Raw genomic sequence first — 27,752 nt, 5'->3', positions numbered from 1 at the left:
TCCGCCACTTAGTGACTTCCTTGGCTTATAATCGGCGGCAGCATTATCACGTATGACCATGACGCAAACAAGAAAAAACTTGACTAACTGTTGATCTTTACCATAATATGATTTCACTCGGTTGCTGCTATCTTGAAAATATTAACAATAATTTCAATTTCTTTACAATTGCCAATTGGCTGATTCCAATTTGCTTGATCTTTTGCTCTGATCTTCGCGACTTTTTTGTCTAGAAGAATTTTTCTCGACAGGAAATCGACATATAAAACAGCAAGCAGGTGATGAAAGAGTATTTAAAAATATCGAGTATCTTGAGCATAGTCACTGGCATAGTGTTTATAAAGTTGAATTGAATTGTTATTTGAGTATGATCAAAACACTTCATAGTGTATTTTGATTATGAAAAGAACAAGTCGAAAAGAAGGTCGATAATGGCAGAGTACATAAATCAGCCAGAACTGTGTAAAAGATTAATCGATTACGTTGTGGTAGTTGGCGTGAGAAATCCTACATTAGGTTTGACGGAAACTCCCGAAACTTTGAGAAAGTTTCCCAAGGATGATTACAACGACTTTCATTTTCCTCCCGACGTCGTTTTCTTCTGTCAGCCTGAAGGATCGTGTACAGCAGCAAAGAAAATCTCTCTTCGTCAAGCGACAACATTTGTTTTTACTCTGACGGAAAAAGATTCGGGGAAGACACGCTATGGAGTTGCGATGAACTTCTACCGTCCTTGCTACGGTTCGTTTTCGAAAGAAAACAAAGAAACAAACGGAAGAGATGACGGCTATAACGAGAGTAAAGAAATGAAGCAAAAAAACACGACAAAATGTGTGTCTTTGACATCACTATGTATAATCACTCATCATCCTATATTCTCATCATTTCGTGAATGTCTTTATGTACTTCGACGTATGATCGAGTCGAGAGGCAGTTCTTCTTCGAAAGATTTGAATTCGAGTCAATCATCTCATGCATTTGATTCGTGGTCTTTATTCTTATGTAATGAAGATCCAAAGTTGAGTCCATTACAAGAAGAAATGAGAGAGATTGAATCATGGATAAGGCGATTGTTGTTAACTCCGGTGCCCATCCCTGGAAGGACTGAAGTTGAACTAGAGCTTGTTCCTCCAGACTTGCATCCTCCAATCTGTTTTGCATTCCCTGATGCAAAGAGGTTTTCTCTTGTTGACTTCCCAATTCATCTACCTTTAGAGCTTCTTGGTGTCGACACATTTCTGAAAGTGCTCACATGTATACTATTGGAACAAAAGGTACTGTTTAAGATAAATAGTTTTACTGTTTTGCTATTTTTGCTTTTGGCATTGTTTTGATGAAATACATGTGTATTTACATATGTACATGTACTGTTGTACAAAATGGCAATCCAGTACTGTATTGACACTTAATGGCTTTATTAAAGTTTTACATATTTTCAACTAATCAAGGCAGTTGCAGAGTTCGTAAGCCCTTCCTATTTTTCAAGGCTACCAGGCAACCTTTATGGCATTGTAAAAATGCTCCAATCAATGTGTTTGATATTACAGAAAAATAAACATGACTATTTTTGAAAGGTTTGTCTTTGAATTGTATGCATTCCTGTGTGTCTTTTATTTCTGTACAGGAAAAATGAAAGGTTGTTATAAAATGCATTTACAAAATAAAGTGTATCCATCAAACTAATGCTTAATATTGAGTCGAACATACATACGTAACATTAGATTTTGAATGCTGCTTGTTAAAAAGAGGTAGACAACTTAATTCACAAAATTACGTTTTTCATTTTTATTGATTTAAATTGTACATGTACATATCCTATCATCCACCATTAAATTGATCGTCTATCTTATAAATGAACATTTTGTAAGAAAAAAAGTGTTAGAGTTGTGTCTACAATACTAATGTACAAAATGACATTATATAAAATACACAATTATTTGATATTTTAGGTTGTTTTTCAATGTACAAAATGACATTATATAAAATACACAATTATTTGATATTTTAGGTTGTTTTTCAATGTACAAAATGACATTATACAAAATACACAATTATTTGATATTTTAGGTTGTTTTTCAATGTACAAAATGATATTATACAAAATACACAATTATTTGATATTTTAGGTTGTTTTTCAATGTACAAAATGACATTATATAAAATACACAATTATTTGATATTTTAGGTTGTTTTTCAATGTACAAAATGACATTATACAAAATACACAATTATTTGATATTTTAGGTTGTTTTTCAATGTACAAAATTACATTATATAAAATACACAATTATTTGATATTTTAGGTTGTTTTTCAATCAAGAGATTATAATGCGCTGACAATGACAATAATGGCCATGTCATCTTTATTATATCCTCTGGAATACATGTTTCCCATCATTCCTTTACTTCCTAGTTGTATGAATAATGCAGAACAGGTATTTGTCCATTTTTATGAGTTTTTTTACTATGTTGTCACAATAACATAAACATTAATCTTTTTCAACATTTGCATACCTACAGTAAGTTGTGATATTCACAAAAAGCATTTATTGAGTTATATCAATATTTTCAGCTTCTTTTGGCTCCTACACCTTACATTATTGGAGTTCCAGCAAGTTTCTTCAAATATAAAACCAAAGATTTCCACAATCCATGTGATCTTTGGATTGTTGATCTTGATTCAAACAAGGTATTCACAGGATTAAACATATTTTTGTAAAAATCATTATGTACCTCAAACATAAAAGTCATGTTTATAATTTGTCACTAATGCAAATACTAGACAAATGTTGCAAAAAGGAAAGTTCTGATCCGGTTACCAGCATTCTATATCCAGTACATGTAATAAGTGTTTATCCAGCAATATCTGACATCTGATAAACTTTTGCCGGAGATTTACCTGATTGTGGGGAACTTTTATTACCATATTTACAATATTGCCATATTACAATATTATTTTCGCACCAAACTGAAATTTGTGCGTTAATACTACTGACTCTCAGCTAATTTTCAGCTGGGGAGGGATTTGCTAGCAAAGGGATATACGTACGTAGCTGTAAATGCTTGCTTGCTTGCAAAGTATTTATCTATGTTTATAAAATAAACACAATAAAAAGTGTGCGCTGATTGGTCTAAAGCTGTGTTTGCATTAGCCTGTGCAAAGCATATCTGAGCTCAACCAATCAAATCATTCAAAACAATCAATCAGTTTAAGAGAATTAGCAAATGGATCATGAATACATTTTTGGAGGAAAAATTAAAATATTTTTCTTTTTGGCATTATTTTATTTTATAAAAGAAATAAAAGATGTTTTTCATGTTTGCACTGGCTTATGCAAACCTCAGAGAAATTCGTGAGAACTCTCGAGCTCATGCAACCCTCGATCTTCGGTCTCGGGCTTGCACTGATCTTCTCTCGAGTTCTCCCAAAGTTCTCCTCGGTTTGCATAAGCCCGTACAAACACAGTAAACATCTTTTCTTGAATACGTAGCTAGAAATGTTTGTTAATTTTGTGATGACGTTACTCGTTCTTTTATGTGAAAATTGTAAAGCATTGGTACGTGATCCCATATGACGTACTGTAAAGCATTGGTATGTGATCCCATATGACGTACTGTAAAGCATTGGTACGTGATCTCATATGACGTATTGTAAAGCATTGGTACGTGATCTCATATGACGTACTGTAAAGCATTGGTACGTGATCCCATATGACGTACTGTAAAGCATTGGTACGTGATCCCATATGACGTATTGTAAAGCATTGGTACGTGATCCCATATGACGTACTGTAAAGCATTGGTACGTGATCCCATATGACGTACTGTAAAGCATTGGTACGTGATCCCATATGACGTACTGTAAAGCATTGGTACGTGATCCCATATGACGTACTGTAAAGCATTGGTACGTGATCCCATATGACGTACTGTAAAGCATTGGTACGTGATCCCATATGACGTACTGTAAAGCCTTGTTTCCAATTTTAAAACTCATCAATAATTTCGCTTTATACGTATATTTGATTTTAAATGAAAAATTTACTGATAGGTTTTACTACTAGCTAATGCGTAGTGTAGCAATTCATGTTTTAACACATCAATATCATGCGTAATACGTAGCTACATAAGTTATATCAACGTGCGGCGTATGATGGTTTCCACGTTGTTACGAACACATCAACGTATGAGGATTCGGACGTTTTTTGTTCAAGTTAAATGTGTTGCTTTAGTCACGTCACTCTTATAAAACATACGCAAAGCTGTTTTCAACGCAATTAGGATTTTCTGTGATATCGTATTTATGCGATTTCATAGAACTCCTTTGTCTGGTGAAACTATACATACGTAGGGTTTCAATTGTTTCACTTTGAAGTATCATCTTGCAGACCTAGGAGCTGTTCACATGAGTCCGCGGGTAGCCGCGATTCAGCGGAACGTTAAATCATTTTGGTAAATGGAAAAGATTAAATACTTCACAACAAAAAACTTATTTGAGCAATTTCTCTATACTCTGACTTTTCACATTCACTAAACCTTTAAAACGAAAACAAATAATTTAGCTGGGTTTGAAAATTACGACTAAAATGACGTATGACGCTTGTAAGAAAAGGTTGTAAGTTTGGCACTTAAAGTTTTTATTCTTTTCAATCACTCAAAATCATTTTACGCCTCGCTGAATCCCGGTTACTGGATTCAAGTAAACAGCCCCTAGTGAATAAATATGTCGCCTCATGGAAAACAAATCATACGTTTGTGATTACGTATATTCAATACTTTTTTATAGATCACTGTTCCATTTCAAGCAGATGAACTACCAGATTTACCTCAGCCTGAAGCGAGTATTCTGAAAGGAAATCTTAGAAGAGTAATGTCTATTTTGATGAGGTTTTTCATTTCTATGTGTGTGTACGGAGCAAGGAGGGGTGGGGGATTGGGGAGGATATAGGATGTTGCTGCCACAAGTTGTGTGGAGCTTTATATACATGCACGTGTTTTGACTTAACAATGCTCTTTACTTGTGACCATTTATTTACGTAAGCCAGCACAGGGACACTATTGTGCATATAGGTACATTTTGAATGATAACTAATTCTATTTCTTTTACTTGTAGGCCATTGCCTCGCTATCAGTACCACCACAGACAATACCTAACCTAGATAGTCAATTGTCGATGAGTAACAGTTGGTCGGAACAATTATGGAATAAAATCCCGCTTGGTTTGAACAGTAATCATATTGTCTATGGCAATGATGTCGATGCTGTTGATATAGCGGTCAGAGTTGCGATGACGTCATTCTTTTTGGCTCAAAATGTCCTCGGCAAACTTCAGGAACATACTAGAACATTACGACTTTTTCCGAGACCTGTTGTTGCCGTTCAGAGAGATGCATTCTTGTTGTCGCTACCAAGCGTCTCGAAATTTGTGATGAAACTTGTTGAGACACAGGTTAGACATACATATAATCATGTCTACGTACAAAGAAACGTTTTATTTGATTATTTTGCTAAAGCTTGAGATTTTTACACTCCGTTTTCACTCAATGATTGTTTCAATACTTGATGTTAATCCTCGAAATTTGTGATGAAACTTGTTGAGACACAGGTTAGACATTCATATAATCATGTCTACGTACAAAGAAACGTTTTATTTGATTATTTTGCTAAAGCTTGAGATTTTTACACCCCGTTTTCACTCAACGATTGTTTCAATACTTGATGTTAATCCTCGAAATTCGTGATGAAACTTGTTGAGACACAGGTTAGACATACATATAATCATGTCTACGTACAAAGAAACGTTTTATTTGATTATTTTGCTAAAGCTTGAGATTTTTACACTCCGTTTTCACTCAATGATTGTTTCAATACTTGATGTTAATCCTCGAAATTTGTGATGAAACTTGTTGAGACACAGGTTAGACATTCATATAATCATGTCTACGTACAAAGAAACGTTTTATTTGATTATTTTGCTAAAGCTTGAGATTTTTACACCCCGTTTTCACTCAACGATTGTTTCAATACTTGATGTTAATCCTCGAAATTCGTGATGAAACTTGTTGAGACACAGGTTAGACATACATATAAACATATCTACGTACGAAGAAACGTTTTATTTGATTATTTTGCTAAAGCTTGAGATTTTTACTCCCCGTTTTCACTTAACGATTGTTTCAATACTTGATGTTAATCCTCTTTCACTTCAATCTATATTAAACCTTGCAAATTATACCTTGATTTTCAAGCCATTCTCGCTTACGTTGTATAAGACGCTGTATTACAACTTTGTTTGCTAATATGTGTTGTCAAATATTTCTCAAAAACACTTTTCGATTATCCTTTTCGTAATTCAGTTTTTCAATTCGGAAACTTGCACATTTTCATTGGCTAATTTATCTTGTTTCCATTTTCAGTTGACTAAAGGTTTTTTAATGATAATTATTTAGATTCTTTATGAAAGAAGGTCATCGTAGTTTCTTCTTTTGTTTTCTTACATGACAGTATAAAGGAACTGAATGGTGTTGTAATAATTTATGAATTTTTTCTCTTCAAAGAATGTTGAATACCTTGCCGAATGGTTAGTTTATCCAACGAATATTGTCTACACAAGAATACAAATGGGTGAGTATTTTTCTTTTTCTTTTTTATAAAGATTTATTGTTGATTGCAGTTATAAAATATAGGGCAGAAGCTTAAAATTAATATTCAAAAAGCAAAGCCATTTATTTTATATGAAGTTAAAAGTTCTCTTGGTCATAGCGTATTGTTTTCTTTGTAGTCAGTTCAAAGATCTTTTACATGTTTGTAAATGTTGATCGTCCAGGTTGGTATAGTCCTGAGAAGGACTGTTTTTGTTGTTGTTGACTGACGTTTCGACAACCTTAGCGGTAGTCATCTTCAGAGTCAAATGAGGAGTAAACGTCAGGTTAGCCGTATTTGTTATCTGGTTCTTACATCATTGTATTGTGTGTACAGGAAATGTGTATTCACAATGACAATACACAATTGTGAATCACAATGACACTACACAATTGTGAATCACAATGACAGTACACAATTGACACCCACACATTACAACTAAAAACATCACACCTAAATCACACATCACAACTAAAAATAAAAATATTTCACTTAACACTAATTCACAATGACAATGCACATTTCCTGTACACACAATACAATGATGTAAGAACCAGATAACAAATACGGCTAACCTGACGTTTACTCCTCATTTGACTCTGAAGATGACTACTGCTAAGGTTGTCGAAACGTCAGTCAACAACAACAAAAACAGTCCTTCTCAGGACTATACCAACCTGGACGATCGACATTTACAAACATGTAACGATACCCCAGGGTTCAAACCATTTACTCAAAGACCTGTTTCACGCAAGGAGGTCATGTTTTTAGTCTCAGTGACTGAAACGCGTGCGATTATTGGTCTAGAGCTGTGTTTGCATTAGCCTGTGCAAAACACATCTGAGCTCAACCAATCGAATCAATCATAACAATTAATCAGTCAAAGAGAATTTGCAAATCGATCATGAATACATTTTAGAGGAAAAATTTAAACGTTTACTTTAAATTTGAAATATATTTTTTTATTTCTTAAATAATTTTACAGGACTTCCTCCATGCTGGACTCATAGCTGGCTCTCATTTTGCGTTAAAATAGCTATTACGAAGTGGGGGGTTTTTCTGTACCCTAGCGTTATGTCTTGTATTCATAACTTACAACGTGGCTATGTCATCTTTAGGTATAACTGACCCACATTTAGTTGGCGATAAACCACGTTGGTACAACTATAAACTGGATAAATTAAACTTCAAAGCCTATGATCCTGAATCCACGTTATGCGATGCGCAATGGAGTAATTATGAAATGGATTTACTCCACGATATGTATGAAAGTGATGATTCCGATAGACTAAGATCGTGTAGTATTGAAGATGACGACAGTAGTAGTTGTTATTCATCCGTCAGCGATACCGTAGCGGAAATGTTTCGTGGGGATATTCATGGCGAAACCCCCTCGGGATCATTGAAACCACCGTTTACCCCTCCAGATGCAGATTCTCCAACCCCTAACTGCATGGCAAATCTTCAAGACGTTACTAACACCTTGATTAATGAAACTAAGTATGATGTTTCTCATGTTAATTAGACCATCATTCATGGCCATCTGGCCATTTCTTTATTTTGCATGTTCATTATGCAATGACGTATCCTGTCAGTGACGTCATGTTGACGTAGTCCTACTTGATGACTACGTACAGATAATGTTGTCGAATTTTTACGTACTATTATCCATTTATTGATTTACCAACGTTGATCATTGTAACGAGCAGTGGTGGACACAAGGGGGTCAAACCACCTAATAATTTTTAAGAGAGTATAGACTAGACACACCTATATACCGTAATTGTCATATTAAGTATTGACTATTTGATAGATGTCTGTACTGTACACTTCCCAGCTTTAAACATTCTTGACTTTTGAATGGGTAGGACTCGCCTTAGAAAAAATTCTAACGATCTAAATTTTCAAAGTATTCTGGTTGGCATACTCTCGAACCTCAATAGAAGTGTTGTCCCTTGAGAACGAGTGCTCCCCCACCTCACTAGAAATGTTGTCCTTTGAAAACGAGTCCCCCCGCCCCCACCTCACTAGAAATGTCGTGCCTTGAGAACGAGTGCTCCCCTCACCTCACTAGAAATGTTGTCCCTTGAGAACGAGTTCTCCCCTACCTCACTAGAAATGTCGTACCTTGAGAACGAGTCCCCCCGCCCCCACCTCACTAGAAATGTCATTTGTTGTTTGAAATGTTTTTGTTGTTAGTAAATAGAATCATTTCGCCAGTGGATGTTTTTTTTTATTCTTAAAGTATTAAAAAATTTGAAGTTTAGCTTGTTTGTATTATAATTTTTTCATCGAACGCTGATGTGGTTTCAGACACAACTACACGTACCTTAAAAACTGTCGTAGCTACGACTCATATGTATCATAAAAAAAACACTTTAATCTTTGCTCTGTTTATTATTTGCATTGATTTAATCGGGAGAGCGTAAACTTTTGAAACACCATATTTTAACATATAAATTTAACGTCTTATAGAGTTCTTGAAAAACAATCATCATTTGAGGAGGATGAGGACTGTAATGATGACGAGATATATTCCGTTTCTAACCCACCTTCTCCTCAAAACAATCGTCGTCAATCGTTGGAATCAAGTGACGTAAGCGATCCAGCTGCGAACTCTGACATGTCTGCACAAACTAAATCTGATGGTTAGTGCTTTGTTGCCTTTAGCTCAACTATGTTGCTTAATGTCGAGCATAGATCATTGAACTAAAATACGTGGAACTCTACCTGAAGCAAATAATTGAAGCCAAATCTTAAATCAGACAGGCGAGATTTTACCCCATACACGCGTGTGAAGTGTTTCGAGATTCTCTCGCGGAGTGAAAATTGATTGACTACACACGCGTGTCTGGGGTAAAATAGCGGATTCAAAAAATTATTAGGGTTTTGTATTACAGGTAGCGTTCCATAAATGGTATAGCTACAATAGTCGATTATTTTTCAAAACTTATCCGAACACTGTGCTGCCTCATGGTATGATATATCTGGTTTTAGTGAATGATGTGAATGACGGTCGATCTGATCGTGAAAGTGTCAATCATTGCAATGACAAGAGTAAGTCTTACTGAATGACAATCGTATTTGGTGAAAGATCTTGCAAAGGAAAACATAGTTTCACCTTGTAGAAATTTTGTGGTACGAATGGCTTTTTTTTTCTTTCTCGTTAACCAGCATTACAAACTCAATGTAAAACTGGCAAAATGGACGCGAAACTTGCGAGTTTACAGGCTAATTCATTATTCAAACCTGTCAGCTGTGAAAATATAACAGGGTAAGTACGATGTTGCTTGTTATAGAACCTCAGATGCTCCAGTCAATAACGTAATCGCCCTTGAAAATGTACCGTTAACTTTACAAATTAGCACAAACCATGCAGTTACAAATTTCCTAATTCTTGTGCAAAAACGACCAGAGCTCAAAATAATGGCCGGTTAACGGACAATGACGGATCAAAAATGCTTGCTGCCCTGTCAAGTTTTTACTTTACCTGTCCCATATTCATGCCTTACCCCCAAAGCATTATACGTAGCTAGTAAGGCGATGTATGGTAAGGTATGAAGTGCATAGAACGTCTAATACGATGATCTGTCGCCTCCGAAATTTTTTTCCACGTGAATTCGGATGATCTGATGTGTATTAAAAATCTTCAGTCTCACGTTATTTCGGGCAAGTTTTTCGTACGAGTTAGTCACCGGTCAAAAATCGACTTTGACCGAGCTAAAATTAAGTTGACCAAAGAGTATTCGACCGTCATTTTTAGCTCTGAATATCCATATAGTTGTGGTACTCTTAGCAATTCATTTCTCGTGTTTGTATCATTATTTTTTTGTTTGTACCATGGCAGGGAAGATCAACAGTTTCTTTATGACGTCGTGAATTCGGTGCTCAACGCCAACGGTGTTGGAATGTTCAAGAAGAAACGTTTACGAGGTTTGATGATTAAGGAGTTGTGTCGACAAAAAGTCGTCAATTGTTTCCTCCGAGAGATCTCTGATAAAACGAAATCCGACATAGTTTCTGACAAGGTGAGAAAAACTTTGTGTTTCTTTTCCAACTACGCAGATTTACGGGGCTGTCAATGAAAGTGCGACGACGTATAGTTTGCCTAATACTCTTTCTAGTTCTAAGTTCAGTAATGTTTGTTTGTATAAGTAGCTACGTAACTTTGTCAATGAAAGTGCGACGACGTATAGTTTTCCTCGTACTCTTTCTAGTTCTAAGTTCAGTAATGTTTGTTTGTATAAGTAGCTACGTAACTTTGTCAATGAAAGGGCGACGACGTATAGTTTTCCTCATACTCTTTCTAGTTCTAAGTTCAGTAATGTTTGTTTGTATAAGTAGCTACGTAACTTTGTCGAGTGAGTAATTTAATTTTGAAACTCTAGTACGATAATGAATTGTATAGTTTATCAGCATTTATTATTTTGTACAAACTACGTACGCATTACGTAATACAAGCGCGTAATACGAGTTCGTAGTAAAATGAGATTGAATTATTTACAGTTATCGAAAAGAGTTATTTGCTTAAAATGAACAGTTTTGTTTACGTTAAAAAACTGATACAAACAGGCACAGTGATACATCTACCGTAGTTTGGAAGTAATTGACTCAAGCATTCACAATGTAAACAAATTCGGCTAAATATATCAATAGACAACTTGCATTATTACGTCACTTAGTAGTCATACACACGAAAACATTGCAATATGGCCACCTAGCAAAATTGTGTTTAATGCTGTTCTTAGTCACGTTTCTCAGTTAAGAAGTACAACTGAAGGCCTGAGTTCTTTTGAGAACTTACCCGGGTCGTCAGGAAACTTCTAGCTCAGAAAGTCGCGGCGAATCTACGCTAGACGATTCGATATTCGATATTTAAATCGATTGCCAACTATTTTTCCGAAAGCCACAAAACCTTCTCAAACTAAACCTCGTCTAACTGAAAAAGCAAGAATTAACACGCCTTTTGCTGGAATTACGAAAAGCTTTAAACCACGCAAATTGTTTTCTCATGTAAACTCTCAATGCAATTGCAATGTTTTCATTTGCGTGACTATAAAGGGAGGTAATAATGCAAGTTGTCTATTGTCGACGGTTGTTATGCAATTAATGAATGAACATACTTTATTACAGTGTATAAACAAGAATGTGTTAAGAGGAATGTTGGACGTTTTGCAAGGAGTTGTATACGGCTTGGAAATCAGTTTATCGAATTTTGGACTGGGTGGAGTGACGTCAGCATATCATTTTCTCCGACTTGCTCACACGCATTATTATGGTCGTGAAATTAAAAATTTCAACGCGGCACAAGAGGAAACTTTACGGATATCACCAACAGAAAGTCTTTCAAACCTATCGGATATCTCCGATGCAACTGTTTCAGCCAATGGCAGTGGAGGTACGTGAAGTATTTGAAATCTTTCAGTGGCGAATGCGTGAAGGTTTTATCTCATTCTAATTTAAAATTAATTTGTTCCCAAAAAGTGACGTTGTAGCTACGTAGTTTTAGGATTGGGTATTAAATGTTTTTGTTAATACACCACATCCTATTTTGGATACATCACGTTGTCTTTTTAGTTAGTTAAGCTCTGATTGCTCTCATCTAGAACATTGTTGAGAAAATAATTCATGTATGTAGATTGTTTGCAGATAGAATTTTTTTGCTTAATGTTAATGTGTTTATGACACCAAATTATACCATAATTTATTTTTTTTGCCTAATAAAGAAAATTTGAAATGACTTAATGACCGTTTTAATAGAATTGTCTTATTTTATTTCTTTCTGGAGATATGTAATTTTTCTTCAATATGCAAATGACATCGTTATGACATCACGTTGCATAATTAGCATCGGTAAAGGATAATTTTTGTCTACCGTCAGCATTAAAATATCTAACTTTGACACTTTTACAAAAATATATTCATCTGTACATGTTGATGATAAAAAATTCTAAAATTGTAAAAAATTGACGATCTTCAAAAATATTGTTATGCCGTATGATTTCATAACGATGTTATTTGCGTAACGAATAAGGTTAATATATGTAGAATAAAGTAAAATAAGTCAATTCTACTAAAGAGGTTACAAAATCATTTTATATGTTCTTTGTATTACAATGAAACAAATTTGTGATGAAATTTTGAGTCATGAACCCTTTAAACAATGTTATTACGTTCATTATTTACTTAAGATCGATCAACGCTGGTAATTAGCGACAGCGAACAGGACAGCGGTCATTGTGATGCCAGTGAGGCTTCCGCAGCAGATATTGACGCAAACAAAGCCTCGAAAATACGGGGAAGGAACGAAGAAAGATTTTTTCAGCGTTTGCAACTATTACGTACACAAAGTGACTTCACTGGAGTGAATATTCCATCAGACACTGAACACAGAATGTTAGATCGAAAATATTCAAATATTGAGACACAGCTATTACGTGCGGGTAGCAACGAAGATAGTTTCTCTATGGAGAGAGTACGATCTCCTTCCGGAAGTCCGCGAATTGCTCATATGCGAATGTCACCGAACTACAACCCCATACGAGCGGTCCCATGTTTACCTAACATTGATTTACTTGAAAGGAAAAGCGATCTCAGTAAGGGTTATAGGTATTTGAACAGTGAGCTCATCGACGTAAGTGACGAAAGCACCGGAAACACGGGAAGGAAATATTTGTTTCAGGGTTTGCTGGGGGAAAGATCGACGTTGTGGGATAACATGGACTTTTGGGAACATTTGTTTATGGACACTGTGAATGCGGAACGCGATGCCTTGGGAATGAATCAAGATCATGGCGAAATGATTGAAAGGTATAAGGTTTTACTTTAGTTGAATTCAATAGAAAATTATTACAATTCCTCTTTGCGCTATTGACAGTTCCTTAGTTTGCAATTCCTCAGTGACGTATTCAACCTGCAAATTTGTTTGAATTCAATACAAAATGATTACAATTCCGCGTTACGCTATTGACTGTTCCTTAGAATTTCTCATCAATAGAAGTATCTGTTTCTTTACAAATGTAGCTATTGTTTTTCCAGTGAGTGAATAATAGAAAATGTACATAGCACTAACAAACTGACCACGCGAATTTCTTTGACAAAGTTAGCGTGTTTTAATAAATTACCAGTACAACTTTTCTATCTCTCTTTTTGCGTATTTATCGGTCTGTCTGTACGTGTAGATATATATTTAGAAGTGGATAATACAGGATTGTAGGATTATGTAGGATTAAGAAAGGCTAATGTAGGATAATGTAGGATTAAGAAAGGCTGTTTTGCGGTTTCTATATTTCTTAAGCTATACGTGCAAAATTTCAAACTTCTCTCAATGACGCTCAACACAACTTAGCAAGGTGTGCAAATGCTCTCAACATATTGAGTGTACACTTGAGTTTAAACTCCAGATTTTAGACAGCTTTCCTCGGTTCATCGAACTATCAGAAATGCGGTGCAGTCAATATAAATAAAGCTTTAATAGAATATCAATTAATTGCAACTTGCATCAAAAAATGAAACTCGCGCATTGTTTTTCATTACTTGTTTTATGCAATCGTACTTTGCTCTCTTTCAAGATATCGATCTCTGGGCAAACTGGAACAGAAGCGTTTGGAAGAAGACGAGGATAAAGTCCTGGGAACGACTTTGTATAACATCGTTGCGTTCATGATTCAACTTGACGTAAACAAAAGTGATATTAAGAAGAAAGTTCGTCGAATCATCGGTAAAGCTCATATCGGAATGACGCAAAGCCAGTTAATTGGACAGCTTTTGTCAAAATTAAATTACTTGGTAATTATTTTGTTATTTGTCATGCATTTTTATTTCATTAGCGAGGTAATGACATTGACTTAATAGAGGATTGTAGTCGTTTGATGACGAAGAAAACATTTGTTTTTTACGTAGTGTGATGACAAATGTTTTCTTCGTTTTCAAACATGAGCATTGATCAATTTTTTTCTTTTCTTTTACTAGCGAGGTAATGACATTGATTTAATAGAGGATTGTAGTCGTTTGATGACGAAGAAAACATTTGTTTTTTACGTAGTGTGATGACAAATGTTTTCTTCGTTTTCAAATATGAGCATTGATCAATTTTTTTCTTTTCTTTTACTAGCGAGGTAATGACATTGATTTAATAGAGGATTGTAGTCGTTTGATGACGAAGAAAACATTTGTTTTTTACGTAGTGTGATGACAAATGTTTTCTTCGTTTTCAAACATGAGCATTGATCAATTTTTTTCTTTTCTTTTACTAGCGAGGTAATGACATTGATTTAATAGAGGATTGCAGTCGTTTAATGACGAAGAAAACATTTGTTGTCCATTGTGGTGGTGATCTTGTTGGAGACGTTTATTTTATGGAAGTAAGTTAATTATATAAATTTTGTTGCACTGGCTAGCAGTGCCGTCCATAGAACCGTAAATTTGGAGAATTTTCATTCGCACGTATATATTCATTTGTCCCCGATTGATTTCCTTTGAAAGTGAATTGATATTTAGATGAAAGAAGTAGGGCACTATTTAATGTATAAATAAACAACCCCTCCCCAAAAAAAATTGAACGTTCTAGCGACTGCCCTCCGCCCCGATTAACTTCTTAGGGACGGCCTTTCCGACTCATGTAACCTTTTCTCGCATATCGAGCATGCTGGATATTTTTGGCCACGCTAGGGAAAAAACTCATCGCTTGCGCTGAATGTGAGCAACTAGCTGAACCAATTGAAGAACCAATTGTAATGCGTCCTTTTATCTCAAGAACAAACAGCAAAATATAGGCTACCGCTACGAACGAATTGATGAGCGAGTACATGTTAGACAAATTTAAGTCATTGACAAACTCGTTGACGCCATGGCTAAACTCCCACTGAATGTTTGATGTAAGCTCGCCCGACCTGTAAAATATAAAAGTATAAATTGCTTATGAATTAAGAAATTGCAAAGGAATTAAAGCAGACAAGTGACAAAATCTTTGGAGTAATACTATTTCCGTGTTGACCGTTAAGACATACTTTATTCTCGACTTTATTCTCATAACATCATGAAGTTTTTGAAAGTATGTAGTTGAGCGGGTAAAAGCATGATTGGGTATTCGTTCATCACTTCGTTTGTTATCGATATTTTGCTGTTTGTTCAAGAGATAATAGATTTGGTTCTTTAATTTGTTATATAATTTGTTATATATGAGCATCTTGCTCACATTCAGCGCAAACGGTGAGTTTTTTGCCTCGCGTGGCCAAAAATATCAAACCAAACATGCTTGATATGCGAGAAAAGGTTGCATAAGCCGTAAAACTCAGTAAAATTCATCCGCACACAGCGAGCTATCGCCTGAGCTAACGGGCACGAGTAACTTTTAGCTCAGCTGATAGCTCTCATGTGCTGCAGACTTGAGTGAAAAAGCGTTTTGAATCAACAACTTTAACTCATTAGCACTCAATTGTAATCAATATTCTGAACGGCTGGGATTGCCTGCATAACTACATTTAACCTCCCACATGTAGCTAATCCGCTCTTATTAAGTCTCATACCAATTCAACTTACTAGTCGCCATCTTGATAAAAACTGTTATATACTGAAAAGAATTTTTCTGGATGCATGTTCATCCCATATGACATTTTGTACAAACACACTTATGTTTTTTTTTTAACCATGTTTGTCGTGAAATATTGTCATACTTGCATTTATTAAGGTTTACGATGATTGTATTTTGTTGCGAGCACCATGCGGAACCATTATCGAGCGATGGTGGTATGAGAAACTCGTCAATATTACGTACTCGCCCAAGACAAAGATGTTATGTCTGTGGTATAGACAGGGACAAGATACTCAACTAAACAAATTTTGCACTAGAAAGGTCATTATCCACATAGTTATTGCTTGTACAGAGAAATTCTATCGAAGTTTTACCGAAGGTTTTTAATTGTGAAGCACATTTCAAACGTATCCTATTTCTAAGCGTAAAATATTTTTCGTGTTTGTGCAACGATCTTGTAGAGTTTTCTTCTGACGTCATTGCTGCCGTGTTTGTGCAACGATCTTGTAGAGTTTTCTTCTGACGTCATTGCTGCCGTGTTTGTGCAACGATCTTGTAGAGTTTTCTTCTGACGTCATTGCTGCCATGTTTGTGTATCATTTGAAAAGAAATTTCAAGAAGTTCTTTGGTTTGGTCACAGAATAATGATTATACAGAAGGGTCACTCAGGTGTACAACGCGTCCTCATGTCGGCCATTATTCTAGCCAGATGATTAGGATTTCTCACTTGTTTGCAACCATTAAAATTACATGACGTCAATACTTAATAATGAATCCAAGTATATTTTGACTCAAGAAATGACTTCGGATCATTATAAAGGTTGGGAAAAAGTCAAAAACCCTAATCATCTGGCTGGAATAATGGCGGCCACCATGCGCGGCACGACATGCGCGAGGACAAAAGCATCAAAGGTTCCGACACGAGTGACTCTTCTGTATATTCTTATTCTTAGGTTTGGTACGCCAAAATGTCTGCTTCCTCCTATGGCATGTTGATCCCTAGGGAATGAGTAAAAATGGTCTATAGAGCATGTTAAAAGTATTTTTAGAAATTGTGACCCAAAATTTATTTGTCAACTTTAAAAAATGTCTTGAAATGCATTTGCTTTATTTCAAACGGCTTAGCGTCCAGCAGTTTTTATGTTGGATATTTTTAAATGTCTTTTTTTTATTGCATTTATAGTGCCGAGCTTTGTATTTTTGTATAAAAGCTACGATGCAGAAGGCTGCTGAAAGATTGCGGGGCTTAAAATCAGGTATGAAATTCACAAAAGCTGCTTAAGAAACTAAAAATGCTTGAATATTTATAATTATTGACTTTGTTATTCGTGTGCTGTCGGTAAATTATGATAGCTATGTTTAATATTTTGATCATATAATAAGCAATTAATGGATGAGGTTGAGCATGATATCAAGAATTATTCAGACCGAAGTCATTGTTATCTGCCGAAGCGAAGCTGAGCTGGATAACATTGACCGAGGTCTGAATAATTTTTTATATCATGTGAAAAACGAATTCAATAATTGTTTTATTGTTCACTGAAGTATTATCAAAACATATCAATATAAAACATTTTTCAAACCTTCGCTAATTTTTTTGTCAGACGGTTTATTCAAGTTCGTCTCGTTAAAATATGTTGTAAATATGTTCAAAGCCAGCTTCACCGCTTTTTTAGTGTTTTCCGCGTGCTTTTCTTTAAAAAGCTTTTTAGAAACTGTGGCAAACATCGCTGTTGTTTGATTTGTTTTCAAAACCGGCTTTTAATGGCGGCCATATTTGTAGAAACTATCATCTGTAGGTTATGACGTCATAACCTACAGATATCGAGAATTATCTGCAGGTAGTTGACCAATCACAGCCGAGAATGTTCACATAGTGAATAATAATAAGAGTCATATATCAATAAGAATTCTTCATGTACGTACAAGTGAAATGGGGACGTAGTTTCACCTTTGATTATTACGTACGTTTCTGGTTTCTGGTTTGGACGCACACATTTTGGAAAAATTTTTGAAAGTTTCGTGTTTACAGAAGACATAGCTTCTATCGAGCGAGAAACTCAGCGAAAAGGTGGTCATACACTACAACTCTACTCCCGCGGCACAATTCTTTTAATATACTGTAGATAATGACGACAACACGTGATGATTGACCCAACAAAAACCACGTGACCACTAGAAAATTACGACTCTCAAATAGTATTTAATAGTACAGCACAAAACGATCGACATTTTTTAAAAAGTAAACATTTGTTCGACAAGTACCATACTACTAACTAGTACATTATGTAATTGTACTGACATTATTTTCTTTGATATAGACATTGACGACAACACATAATTATTGACCCAACAAAAAATCTTATGAAACGATTGGTTTCGGGATGAGATTGACTTTAACTTTTTTATAGCTTTGAGTTACATACAGTATCGCAAGTACAGACTGGTAAAATAGATGCCATTGTTATGTTCTTGTGTGATGTCAAATGAAATATATTGTTTAAAATGCCTTTATCACCCTCAGGGAAACAAACAATTTAGATAGAGTTGACGATCTTAAGAACCTTCGCTGTAGATTTTATAAAACGAAAATTTGATCTTCCTTGACTTTTTTGCGACTCATAGTTTGCTTTTTCGTGTTTTACCGTGAGGTGCTGGGACTGAGTCTCGTTCACCGGTGCTGACGTACATTGGAGAACACGAAGCTTTTTAACGCTGTATTTTATAATGACATTTTTTGCAAAGTCGAGGAATTTATTTTTATTAATTTTGTGTATTACCGTGCTCTTTTTTATTGATTTAGCACTATAATGCTACAGCGTTAAAAAGCATCGTGTTCTCTATCGCGTGGACCCAGTCAAAGCACCTCGCGGTCAAACACGAAAAAGCCAACTTTGAGTTGCAAAACGTCAAAGAAGATCTATATAAAATCATTTTATAAAATCTATTACAAATGTTCTTAAAATCGTCAACTCTATCTAAATTGTTTGTTTCCCCGAGGGTGATATGGGCACTTTAAATTACTGTGTAATTTGGTCACCATAATCTCATCCCTTCTCTTCTTACGCCACCAGCTCTGTTTACAGCTTGTTGAAATTAGTGTCATTCAACGTTCAGCGAAACTTGTAGAAAGCAGTCTAACGTATCTGTAATGTATAACATGACTCCATGATATAATATCATATTTATATAGGTCCTCAACTTGGAGGAAAGTTCCCTGCACAGGTATGGTGTATAATTCACTTGAACTTGAATTGCCTGCTTTCTGGGATGCCGTCCAGTCTGTAAATTCTCTTTAGCCTACGCACAGGTCGTAATACCGTCGCAAAGTACCGTCTAAAAGTTAACGAAACTACATATTTCTCAAAGGTCAAGCTTCTCTGTGGATCGTATACTTTAATTCAAAAACACATCGAGTGCTTTATATACGAATCAACGCATGCATTTTCACATTATTGCAAACTCATTTGAAGACTATAAGTTTGTTTCTTTGCAGGACGTTGAAAGTGGTCAAGTCGGTATTCTCGAAGTTTCTTTGGATGGAATTACTGTTAAATTTAAAGATAAACAGGTCAATTTGCTTATTTATGACATAGTGGTAAATGTAGTTGATATCCCCTGAGTGATCCTCTTTATCATAAGATGCTCGCAATGTATCTACGTACGTATGATTTTATTTTTTAGATCCACCTTCATCTGAATCGCATCAAAAACTGCTCCACTCAACGAGGAATTCTTGTCATTGATGAATTTGGTTTGTATTCAGGCTTGTGTATTCATGAATGTAATATGGACATTGATTAAATTATTGGTTGAACTTTTCTCATCTTCATTGATAATGAACTGTTGACTGAATTGATGCCAGTAAAATACCAACTTTAATAACTATGCTATTGTTGTTTCAATTTACCAGATCCCATAACCCAAGAAGAAATCCAGCACAAATTCAAATCAACCATGGTAGGTTTTTTGAAAGATCATTCTCAATTATTACACTCTTTGGTTTGTTAGCGAAATAAGGAGGGAGGGGAGGGGAGGGGGGGTGAATATTGTTTCGAATAAAGCAATAACCAGGATTGTTGTAGCATTATAGACTTATAAAAAGGAAAGGACAAATGGATGCACAATATATTTAAGTTGTGTGTACATTTATGCCAAATATTTCTATAATAATCTTATTGTTACTAGTCACTCCAAAGTTCCTATGAAAACTTCTCTCTTTTATTGATTGAGTAAACCGAAGCAAATAGTCCATAAGGCCTTATTTTGTATTGTTTTCTTCCTTTTTCACGTGGTCTTATATTGAATGTTATTTTTGGTTATGAAAGTGTTTTCATACTGAAGATGTACGTGCAATAAAAATGACCTCATCTTTTTCATATTTATAGGCAAGCGATGTCTGTTATGCTGTTCTCTGTCTTTTCTCGTATGCTGCCGCATCGAGAGGTTTACAAGTTCGTTCATGACCGAAAAGTATTCATCAACTTACATCTTCATACCCAATTCAACCTAATCATACGTAGCTAGTTAACAAAAAAGACCATATTTATAATGTAGATAATGTAAGCTATCTAGATTTTATTGTTCTTAGTAGTTATTGTTTGTTAAATGTCCACGTGTTTCGAGCATGTATACGTAAATACAAATCACGTGATGGCTTTTCTTGTGTCAAACCCCTCTGTAGTCACTGTAGTAGTGTTGCAGCATCTGTCGAACTTATTTTTGAACTTCTGATCTCTGCGTTTAATGTTATTTTTGGCATTAAATTCAAAAAAATGTAAAATCACTTCCAGCATCTTTGGTTTTTTTAGTTGTTCGTGGGTTTTTTGTAAAACAGGAGAGCGAACTTTAAATCGTACATTGAAACAATTTAACTTTCTATCGATTAAAAGCAAGGTAGTTTTGCATAAATGCGCTAAAATATACTCTCCACAAAGTACAATGTACGTGGGAAAGATAAATAGTAAAGTAAATCATTTCTTCTGGAATTTTGTACGCGTTTTTGTGAAGGGCGCTGACCTATACTCTATAGCTACTTACCAAATCCTGAAATTTCCAACATTTGCACGTACGTTACTGCGCATACGTTATAATTCCACATGCGTTATCATTGCGCATGCGTATGCTCAATGGGAAAGCTTTTTCGTAAATTTTGTATTACCAAAATCTACTGCTGAAAACGGACAAAGAATATTAAATTTATTGAAAGAAAGGGGGGGGGGGTTAAATTTGCACACTTGCAATTATTGTACGTAACCCTGTTTGAGGTCTTCAGAAAATTTTCGATTTTTGTGTAGTGCTGTTGAAGATGTTTGTTTTTTTGCTATGCCTTGTGTGTTTGCTGCACCAGATGTAAAATCACAGCGTACGATATTTGTCCATGGAAATACAACTTCTCTTTGAAAACATAAAAAAAACAAATTAATGCTTTCGATAAACACTGAATATTAACGCGATTCTATTGCTAATGCCAACTTTTGATTGTCATTGTTTTAAAGAAGTGCTCCATTTTTGCTTCGTTTACCAATCTTTGACAAATCTATTCGACTGAGACGTTTTGTTACTTGTTTTTTTTCTGTTCATTGTTGAAAATAATTTCTTCCCACGCAGAAATGAACCTGCATTAGAAACAATGAAGAACATGATTATAGTTTACATGTTCATGTCGCGATAAATACATTGCAGACAAAGTGGTTTTCAACTTTAATAGCTGTAAACTGGAACTATGAGCTGAGCTGTGAGAAATGGAACTAGCTCAATATTTTTGTTGAATTATTTTGTTTTTCCAAGACCAAAAAAGTTGCTGTAGCTACTTAAGCCTTTTGAACGTAAATTAATTTTTTATGTACTTCTGTGTTTGTATGTTTTTTCTTTAAAAGATATGACAAAATTAGCTATTTAAGCATATTCTATAGTATATTAGTTATAAAAAATGGATTAGTAGGACATTAATTTTATAAACTGCTTTACATGGAGTAATGATCTCAACTCAACTCAATCTATTTCCAGCATCATTAAACCAGATTAAACCTTTCAGCCAGAAGAAATCATAACTCTATATAAAATGAAGGAAAGATGAAATAATTGATTGAAATCATAAGAACTACTCATTTGCTTTTACATAAAAAATTTCTTCACCTAGTTTCTGCACTGTACATAGCTCTAACTAGTTTTAAACAATGTTGGTTTTATATCATGTTAACATGTTTGTGCGTAAAATTTCAACATTGGGAGGCAAGGAGATCATGTATTATAATCGTGGAACAGCTGTGCAGAAGCATGAAAGTAAACTTGGAATTACTTAGAGTCTCCTCAACCCACGTACCCAAGCTACTTGTGTAAGAAATAAGGATGCCAATGTTGAATTTGCGTGTGTATTCCTTTATAGTTTATAATCTTGTTGCCATGCTAATTTCGTGCATGAATAAGTTGATGAGAGTACATTGAAATCGTTGTTGATACTTAAAACTGATCACAAATGTATTGCTTCCTTCATCATGAAAGCTTTAACATTTTAGTTTTTTGACAATAATTTACAAACCTGACGTTTTTATCACAAGCAAGAGTACCTCCCTACGAGCAACAACATGTTTCATTGACAGCTAGGCATTTTTTCATTTTTGTCAAAACCGTGCTTTGTTTCTCATTTTATCAAAGAAACTTTGAAACGTGCGCTGTTTACGTACGTCATTTGCAACTAAAACAAAAAGCATTAAAAATTCATGTTTCATTTTATGTGAAAGACTTTCAAGAACGAAAAAAATACAAAGAAATTTTGGACATAAAGAGACATAATTGATCAAAAGATTTTATTTGGTCGACAGAAAAGTATAGAGAAACGTGGGTTGAGGAGACTCTAAGTAATTCTAAGTTTACTTTCATGCTTTTGCATAGCTGTTCCACGATTATAATACATGATCTCCTTGCCTCCCAATGTTGAAATTTTACGCACAAACATGTTAACATGATATAAAACCAACATTGTTTAAAACTAGTTAGAGCTATGTACAGTGCAGAAACTAGGTGAAGAATTTTTTATGTAAAAGCAAATGAGTAGTTCTTATGATTTCAATCAATTATTTCATCTTTCCTTCATTTTATATAGAGTTATGACTTCTTCTGGCTGAAAGGTTTAATCTGGTTTAATGATACTGGAAATAGATTGAGTTGAGTTGAGATCATTACCTCATGTAAAGCAGTTTATAAAATTAATGCCCTACTTATCCATTTATTTAAAATGTGATGACAAAACACTGTAACATGTTTGAAATGACCTGATCTTGCAAACCTGGACTCACCTTTATTTGTCAAATGCGCTTTCTGTCTTGCATTTATGTGATTCAATTTGTGGCATCAAATTATTTTGTCTCTTTAACACTTTAACATTTGCTTAGTTTCTAGGGTTTTTTTAATTACTTGCAGTACCTAAATAACTCGAAATTTCACGTCAACTCTATATGATCTGACGAAAGCATAACACAAACTTTACGACCATTTAAATACGCCTATTGGCATTGAAAGAAACTATAGTCATCTAAAAGGAGACAGGCATGTTTTTTGTTTAATATCAAACTCCCTTGTAAAATATTTGCTTTTTTAAATAACTTTGTCAATCTTAGACAGCAAAGTTGATCAAAGAAAATATCAAAGATATCAATCACCATTCCATTTGCATCAGCCTAACGTTTCCATGACATTTTAATGTTACAAAGAAACTTTGCTGTGTTATATTTCACTCGACTTTATTTAAAGCAGAATGCAATTCATTATTGGTATCTTTATCTGAAAGTGAACATCACAAAGCATTCACCAACTCTGAACGAAACGGCTATGTTTTGGAATGGCGTGTCCCTGGTCTCTGTATTGCTTCTGGTGGTTTACTGTCCCTCGATCATAAGCCATGTACAGCATAATCCACCAATCGCATCAGCTCCTAGAGGAGCTTTATCCAATCACCATCATTACAGTGATAGTGCCGAACACGATACAGCGTATGATCACGATATATTTCTGGGTCGAGATGAAGCTCTAAAGTTTGATAATCTCGATCCAGATGTTGCTAAGAAAAGACTGAGGTGATTGAATACTTCGATTGTTTCAAAAATTTACCTGCGAGGAGGTAGATTAAAGAGATATAATCGCAAGGAATCGCGATAAAATGATAAATATTTGGTTATTTATACATGATGTGGTAACCGAAGAATTAAACTTACATCAGATAAGAAGTTTAAATAATTTTCCTTGCTTTAAAGTTTGAGCTAAGCTTTGTTGTGTGGCCTTTGAAATTAATGAAATTATAAAAAGGTAACAAGTCAATGAAAAATCTTTACTAATTTAGGCAAATTGCAGAGAGGATTGACGTAAATAAAGATGGAAAGATCACAACTCACGAGATGGAGAACTGGATCGAGAGTAATATGAAACGGTATTCATTAAAGAATACGAACGATCGTTTAAAGGAATGGGACATGAACAAAGACGATCATATCTCATGGAATGAATACGTGGCAAGATTTTCCGTTGCAAACAGTCCCAAACAGAAAAATATACTGGACTCAGAAAAACGACGTTTTGATGTAAGTATCTATAAATGAAGAGTGGGCAATAGGGAAAATCTCGTTGTAAGGAGTTTAAAACACCTCGAGGAATTTAGTAAAGTTTTGTGTTTCCATAACAACGCACGAGTACTCTTGAGATAACGGAAAATGTAAACTACGATTGTGGCTTTGTAACCATGGCAAAAATAACTAGTTTTTTTCGGTTGTTGGCTTACTTTCAATGTATGTGTTCACTTGAGAGCTAGGGATGAGAATTTACAATGTTCAATTTATAGTTATAAATATCTTTATGCCGCTCATAATCGATAGTTTATTTAAAGTAGACATTGAAAAACTTAAGTTAGCTTATATTGGCCATTTCAATGGTATCAGCCCGTATATTAACAAATTTGTTTTTGCTTACAAATTTTCGTGCATCACAACAGAAACTGGATAGAAAGTAAATTTAAGGTAAAACGTCATTACGCACACACCTTAACTTGAAAATTATAAAGACTTTTAGTTGTCTTTGTGTCTTTAATAAGATTTCAATACTATTACGACTATTATCCTCTTCTATTGCATGTTTTTGATGCACCAAAGTAAATTTTTACTTATTTAAAGATATCTTTTAAATTACAAAGAGATTTTTTATACAAGTAGACTAGTTTCTATGTGAACGGTTCTCCTTCATTCATGATTCCAAATTTTATTCTTTATGCTCTTAGAAAGCAGACATGAATGGTGATGGTAAGTTAAGCAGGGAAGAACTGATATTTTTCTTGCATCCCGAAGAAAGTTCTTACATGACGGATGTTGTTGCCGAGGTAAGAAGCCATTAAATCTTTCACCATCAAAGAGACAACACTAACCCCTATTATTAACTCCTCACGTCATTCACAGTGGAAATTTGTTTTTATTAAGGAAAACTTAGAGGCTCTGGATACAAACAATGATGGATTGCTATCTCTCAAAGAATTTTCAGGTTGGAAACTATTATATTTGCAGTATCGATCCGTTATTTTTTGTTTGTCAAACATAATTATAAAGAATTTATTAAAGCACTTATTACAAAGAATTTAAAACAATTTGTGTAACGATTTGACTGAAGGTCTGAATCGCTTTTAAATAAAAAATTTTATTTGAGGAAGGAGATAAAAGTTTTAATATTGCGGCCATTTTCTAGTAAACAATTTCAATTGAAATTCAGTTCTCGTAAAATGTGTGAATTCGAGAAAAAGGTAAAAAATTTCATGTATTACAATATTTTTATAGGTGGTAGTGCTGGAAGACTTAGTGATTTAGATCTCTATGCTACTGTTGGCGAGTTTGCTCCTCTTGATAAAAATAAAGATGGAAAACTGAGCAAGGTTGGTTAACCGAGTGATGGAAAAACTACAATTTGAAGTGCGTTTTTCAAAGTCCAGTGTTAGTGCATTCTTGGAAAAGATGGGTTAATTGCACTTCAATTTAAGTGCGAATGCACAATGAGATGGAAAGTTTGTTCAGTTGTCATTCACAAAAGTATAAAGCGTAAAGTATATTGCTAAAAAAATTAATAATTTTCAACGCAACAACTAACTTTTTTATTAATCGTTACGGGGTTAAGTGGCACATCAAAAACAATTAACTGTTGGTTATTAGTCAATTACAATTAAGATTGCCACACAGAGGTATGATAATTATAATAACTGTATGTGACAGAGCATGATATCAAGGATTGTTCTAACTGAGGTCTTTTTGTTGAATCTGAGGCGGACAAAATGTCAAAATAACTGAACCACTACAATAATTTACATAGCTGGCAAGACTTCCTAAATAGTTAAAATCGATAATTTATGTCACGATAATTTATATCACGATAATTTATGTCAGGAATTCATGCCGTATTTTGTAAACAATATATACTGCAGTTACAAACATTTAATTCTAGGACGAGTTAGCTCCTTGGGTTCTCCCTAATGACGCATATACGGTCAGTAATGAAGCAATGCATCTTTTGAGCCAAGCTGATCTAAACAGGGTAAGCTCCAAATGTTGATAAATATTTCAGAAAAGTTTATTGAGTATCTGATAGTCATGTGATCAGGATAGGTAGGTTAAAAGCCATTCTTATTAGACCTTCACGTATAAAATAATTAACTGCATGCTTGTGAAATCTTGAGACTTAAAATGCTACGTTGGGGGAAGACGGGGGGTGCCATTCATATATTCACACTGTACAATACGTAATCACATTTGATTTCACTGGAAGCTAATGCAGTAGCCTCCCCCTCCCGCCCATGTTTGCTATGCATGAAACTCATAAGATCTACTAGAACTATGTAAGTCCATCATAATCTTATATACATATGTACTCTAGCCTCTTGGCACACTAACTTATGTAAGATATACATAACTCTGTAACTGTTTTGTTTCTTTTTATAAATTATAATTTATATATATATTATATATATTTATAAATTATCATTATTCTACAGGATCATGTGTTGACCTACGATGAAATTGTGAACAGATATGAGGCATTCGTCGGAAGTAAAGCGACGCACTTTGGGAAACTTCTTAAACCAAATCCAGATTTGTAATATTGCCAATTCATGTAAATAATTAATTCTTGAGAAAATGTGTTTGCGTGTAAATATGCACACGAATACCATTCTAAAAATAGTAAAAACAAAAAATGCTTTAATAACCATGCGTTTGATGAATAAAACAATGAAAATGACTAATTTCATAAAAACATTTAACGTTGGCAAATTTAACGAGTTTGTTGATGTAGATCGTCCAGATTAGTAGAATCCCAAGAAGGACTGTTGTTGGTGGTGTTGATTGACGTTTCAACAACCTTTGCGGTAGTCATCTTCAGAGTCAAGAAAACTGTCAAGATGACTTCTTGAAAGATGACATCTTGAAAGATGACTTCTTGAAAAATGACTTCTTGAAAGATGACTTCTTGAAAGATGACTTCTTGAAAGATGACTTCTTGAAAGATGACTTCTTGAAAGATGACATCTTGAAAGATGACTTCTTGAAAGAGGACT

The 27,752-nt window shown here is 34.6% G+C and overlaps 2 protein-coding genes across 3 annotated transcripts; both read left to right on the top strand.

Annotated features, from left to right (window-relative positions):
- The first annotated feature begins 54 nt into the window (after nucleotides 1-54).
- On the top strand, nucleotides 55-21,162 carry LOC124454084 (MAP kinase-activating death domain protein-like). Of its 2 annotated transcripts, XM_047004891.1 has the most exons (22): nucleotides 72-1,274; nucleotides 2,304-2,435; nucleotides 2,573-2,689; nucleotides 4,787-4,867; nucleotides 5,114-5,449; nucleotides 6,558-6,624; nucleotides 7,761-8,142; nucleotides 9,118-9,290; nucleotides 9,640-9,699; nucleotides 9,817-9,916; nucleotides 10,490-10,670; nucleotides 11,776-12,040; nucleotides 12,834-13,452; nucleotides 14,214-14,430; nucleotides 14,898-15,005; nucleotides 16,331-16,495; nucleotides 17,358-17,430; nucleotides 19,368-19,399; nucleotides 19,671-19,745; nucleotides 19,859-19,928; nucleotides 20,088-20,134; nucleotides 20,563-21,162. In XM_047004891.1, the coding sequence occupies exons 1-22, from the start codon at nucleotides 432-434 to the stop codon at nucleotides 20,638-20,640; spliced, it is 4,221 nt and encodes a 1,406-aa protein (XP_046860847.1). In that variant the 5' UTR covers nucleotides 72-431; the 3' UTR covers nucleotides 20,641-21,162. The 2 variants fall into 2 exon arrangements, with proteins under 2 accessions (XP_046860848.1, XP_046860847.1); XM_047004892.1 differs by lacking the exons at nucleotides 14,898-15,005; nucleotides 16,331-16,495; nucleotides 17,358-17,430; ... (3 more) ...; nucleotides 20,088-20,134; nucleotides 20,563-21,162 and adding an exon at nucleotides 14,614-14,696 and having other exon boundaries at nucleotides 55-1,274.
- Nucleotides 21,163-23,968: 2,806 nt separating this feature from the next.
- On the top strand, nucleotides 23,969-27,451 carry LOC124454396 (calumenin-A-like). Its single transcript, XM_047005206.1, has 7 exons — nucleotides 23,969-24,249; nucleotides 24,513-24,750; nucleotides 25,440-25,538; nucleotides 25,636-25,696; nucleotides 25,987-26,081; nucleotides 26,645-26,734; nucleotides 27,192-27,451. The coding sequence occupies exons 1-7, from the start codon at nucleotides 24,005-24,007 to the stop codon at nucleotides 27,294-27,296; spliced, it is 933 nt and encodes a 310-aa protein (XP_046861162.1). The 5' UTR covers nucleotides 23,969-24,004; the 3' UTR covers nucleotides 27,297-27,451.
- Nucleotides 27,452-27,752: the final 301 nt, after the last annotated feature.

This window comes from Xenia sp. Carnegie-2017, unplaced genomic scaffold (genome assembly GCF_021976095.1).
Source record: "Xenia sp. Carnegie-2017 unplaced genomic scaffold, XeniaSp_v1 HiC_scaffold_3, whole genome shotgun sequence".
Taxonomy (NCBI): Eukaryota; Metazoa; Cnidaria; class Anthozoa; order Malacalcyonacea; family Xeniidae; genus Xenia; species Xenia sp. Carnegie-2017.
Note: the sequence above shows the minus strand (reverse complement) of the source record. Positions and strands in the feature narration are given on the sequence as shown.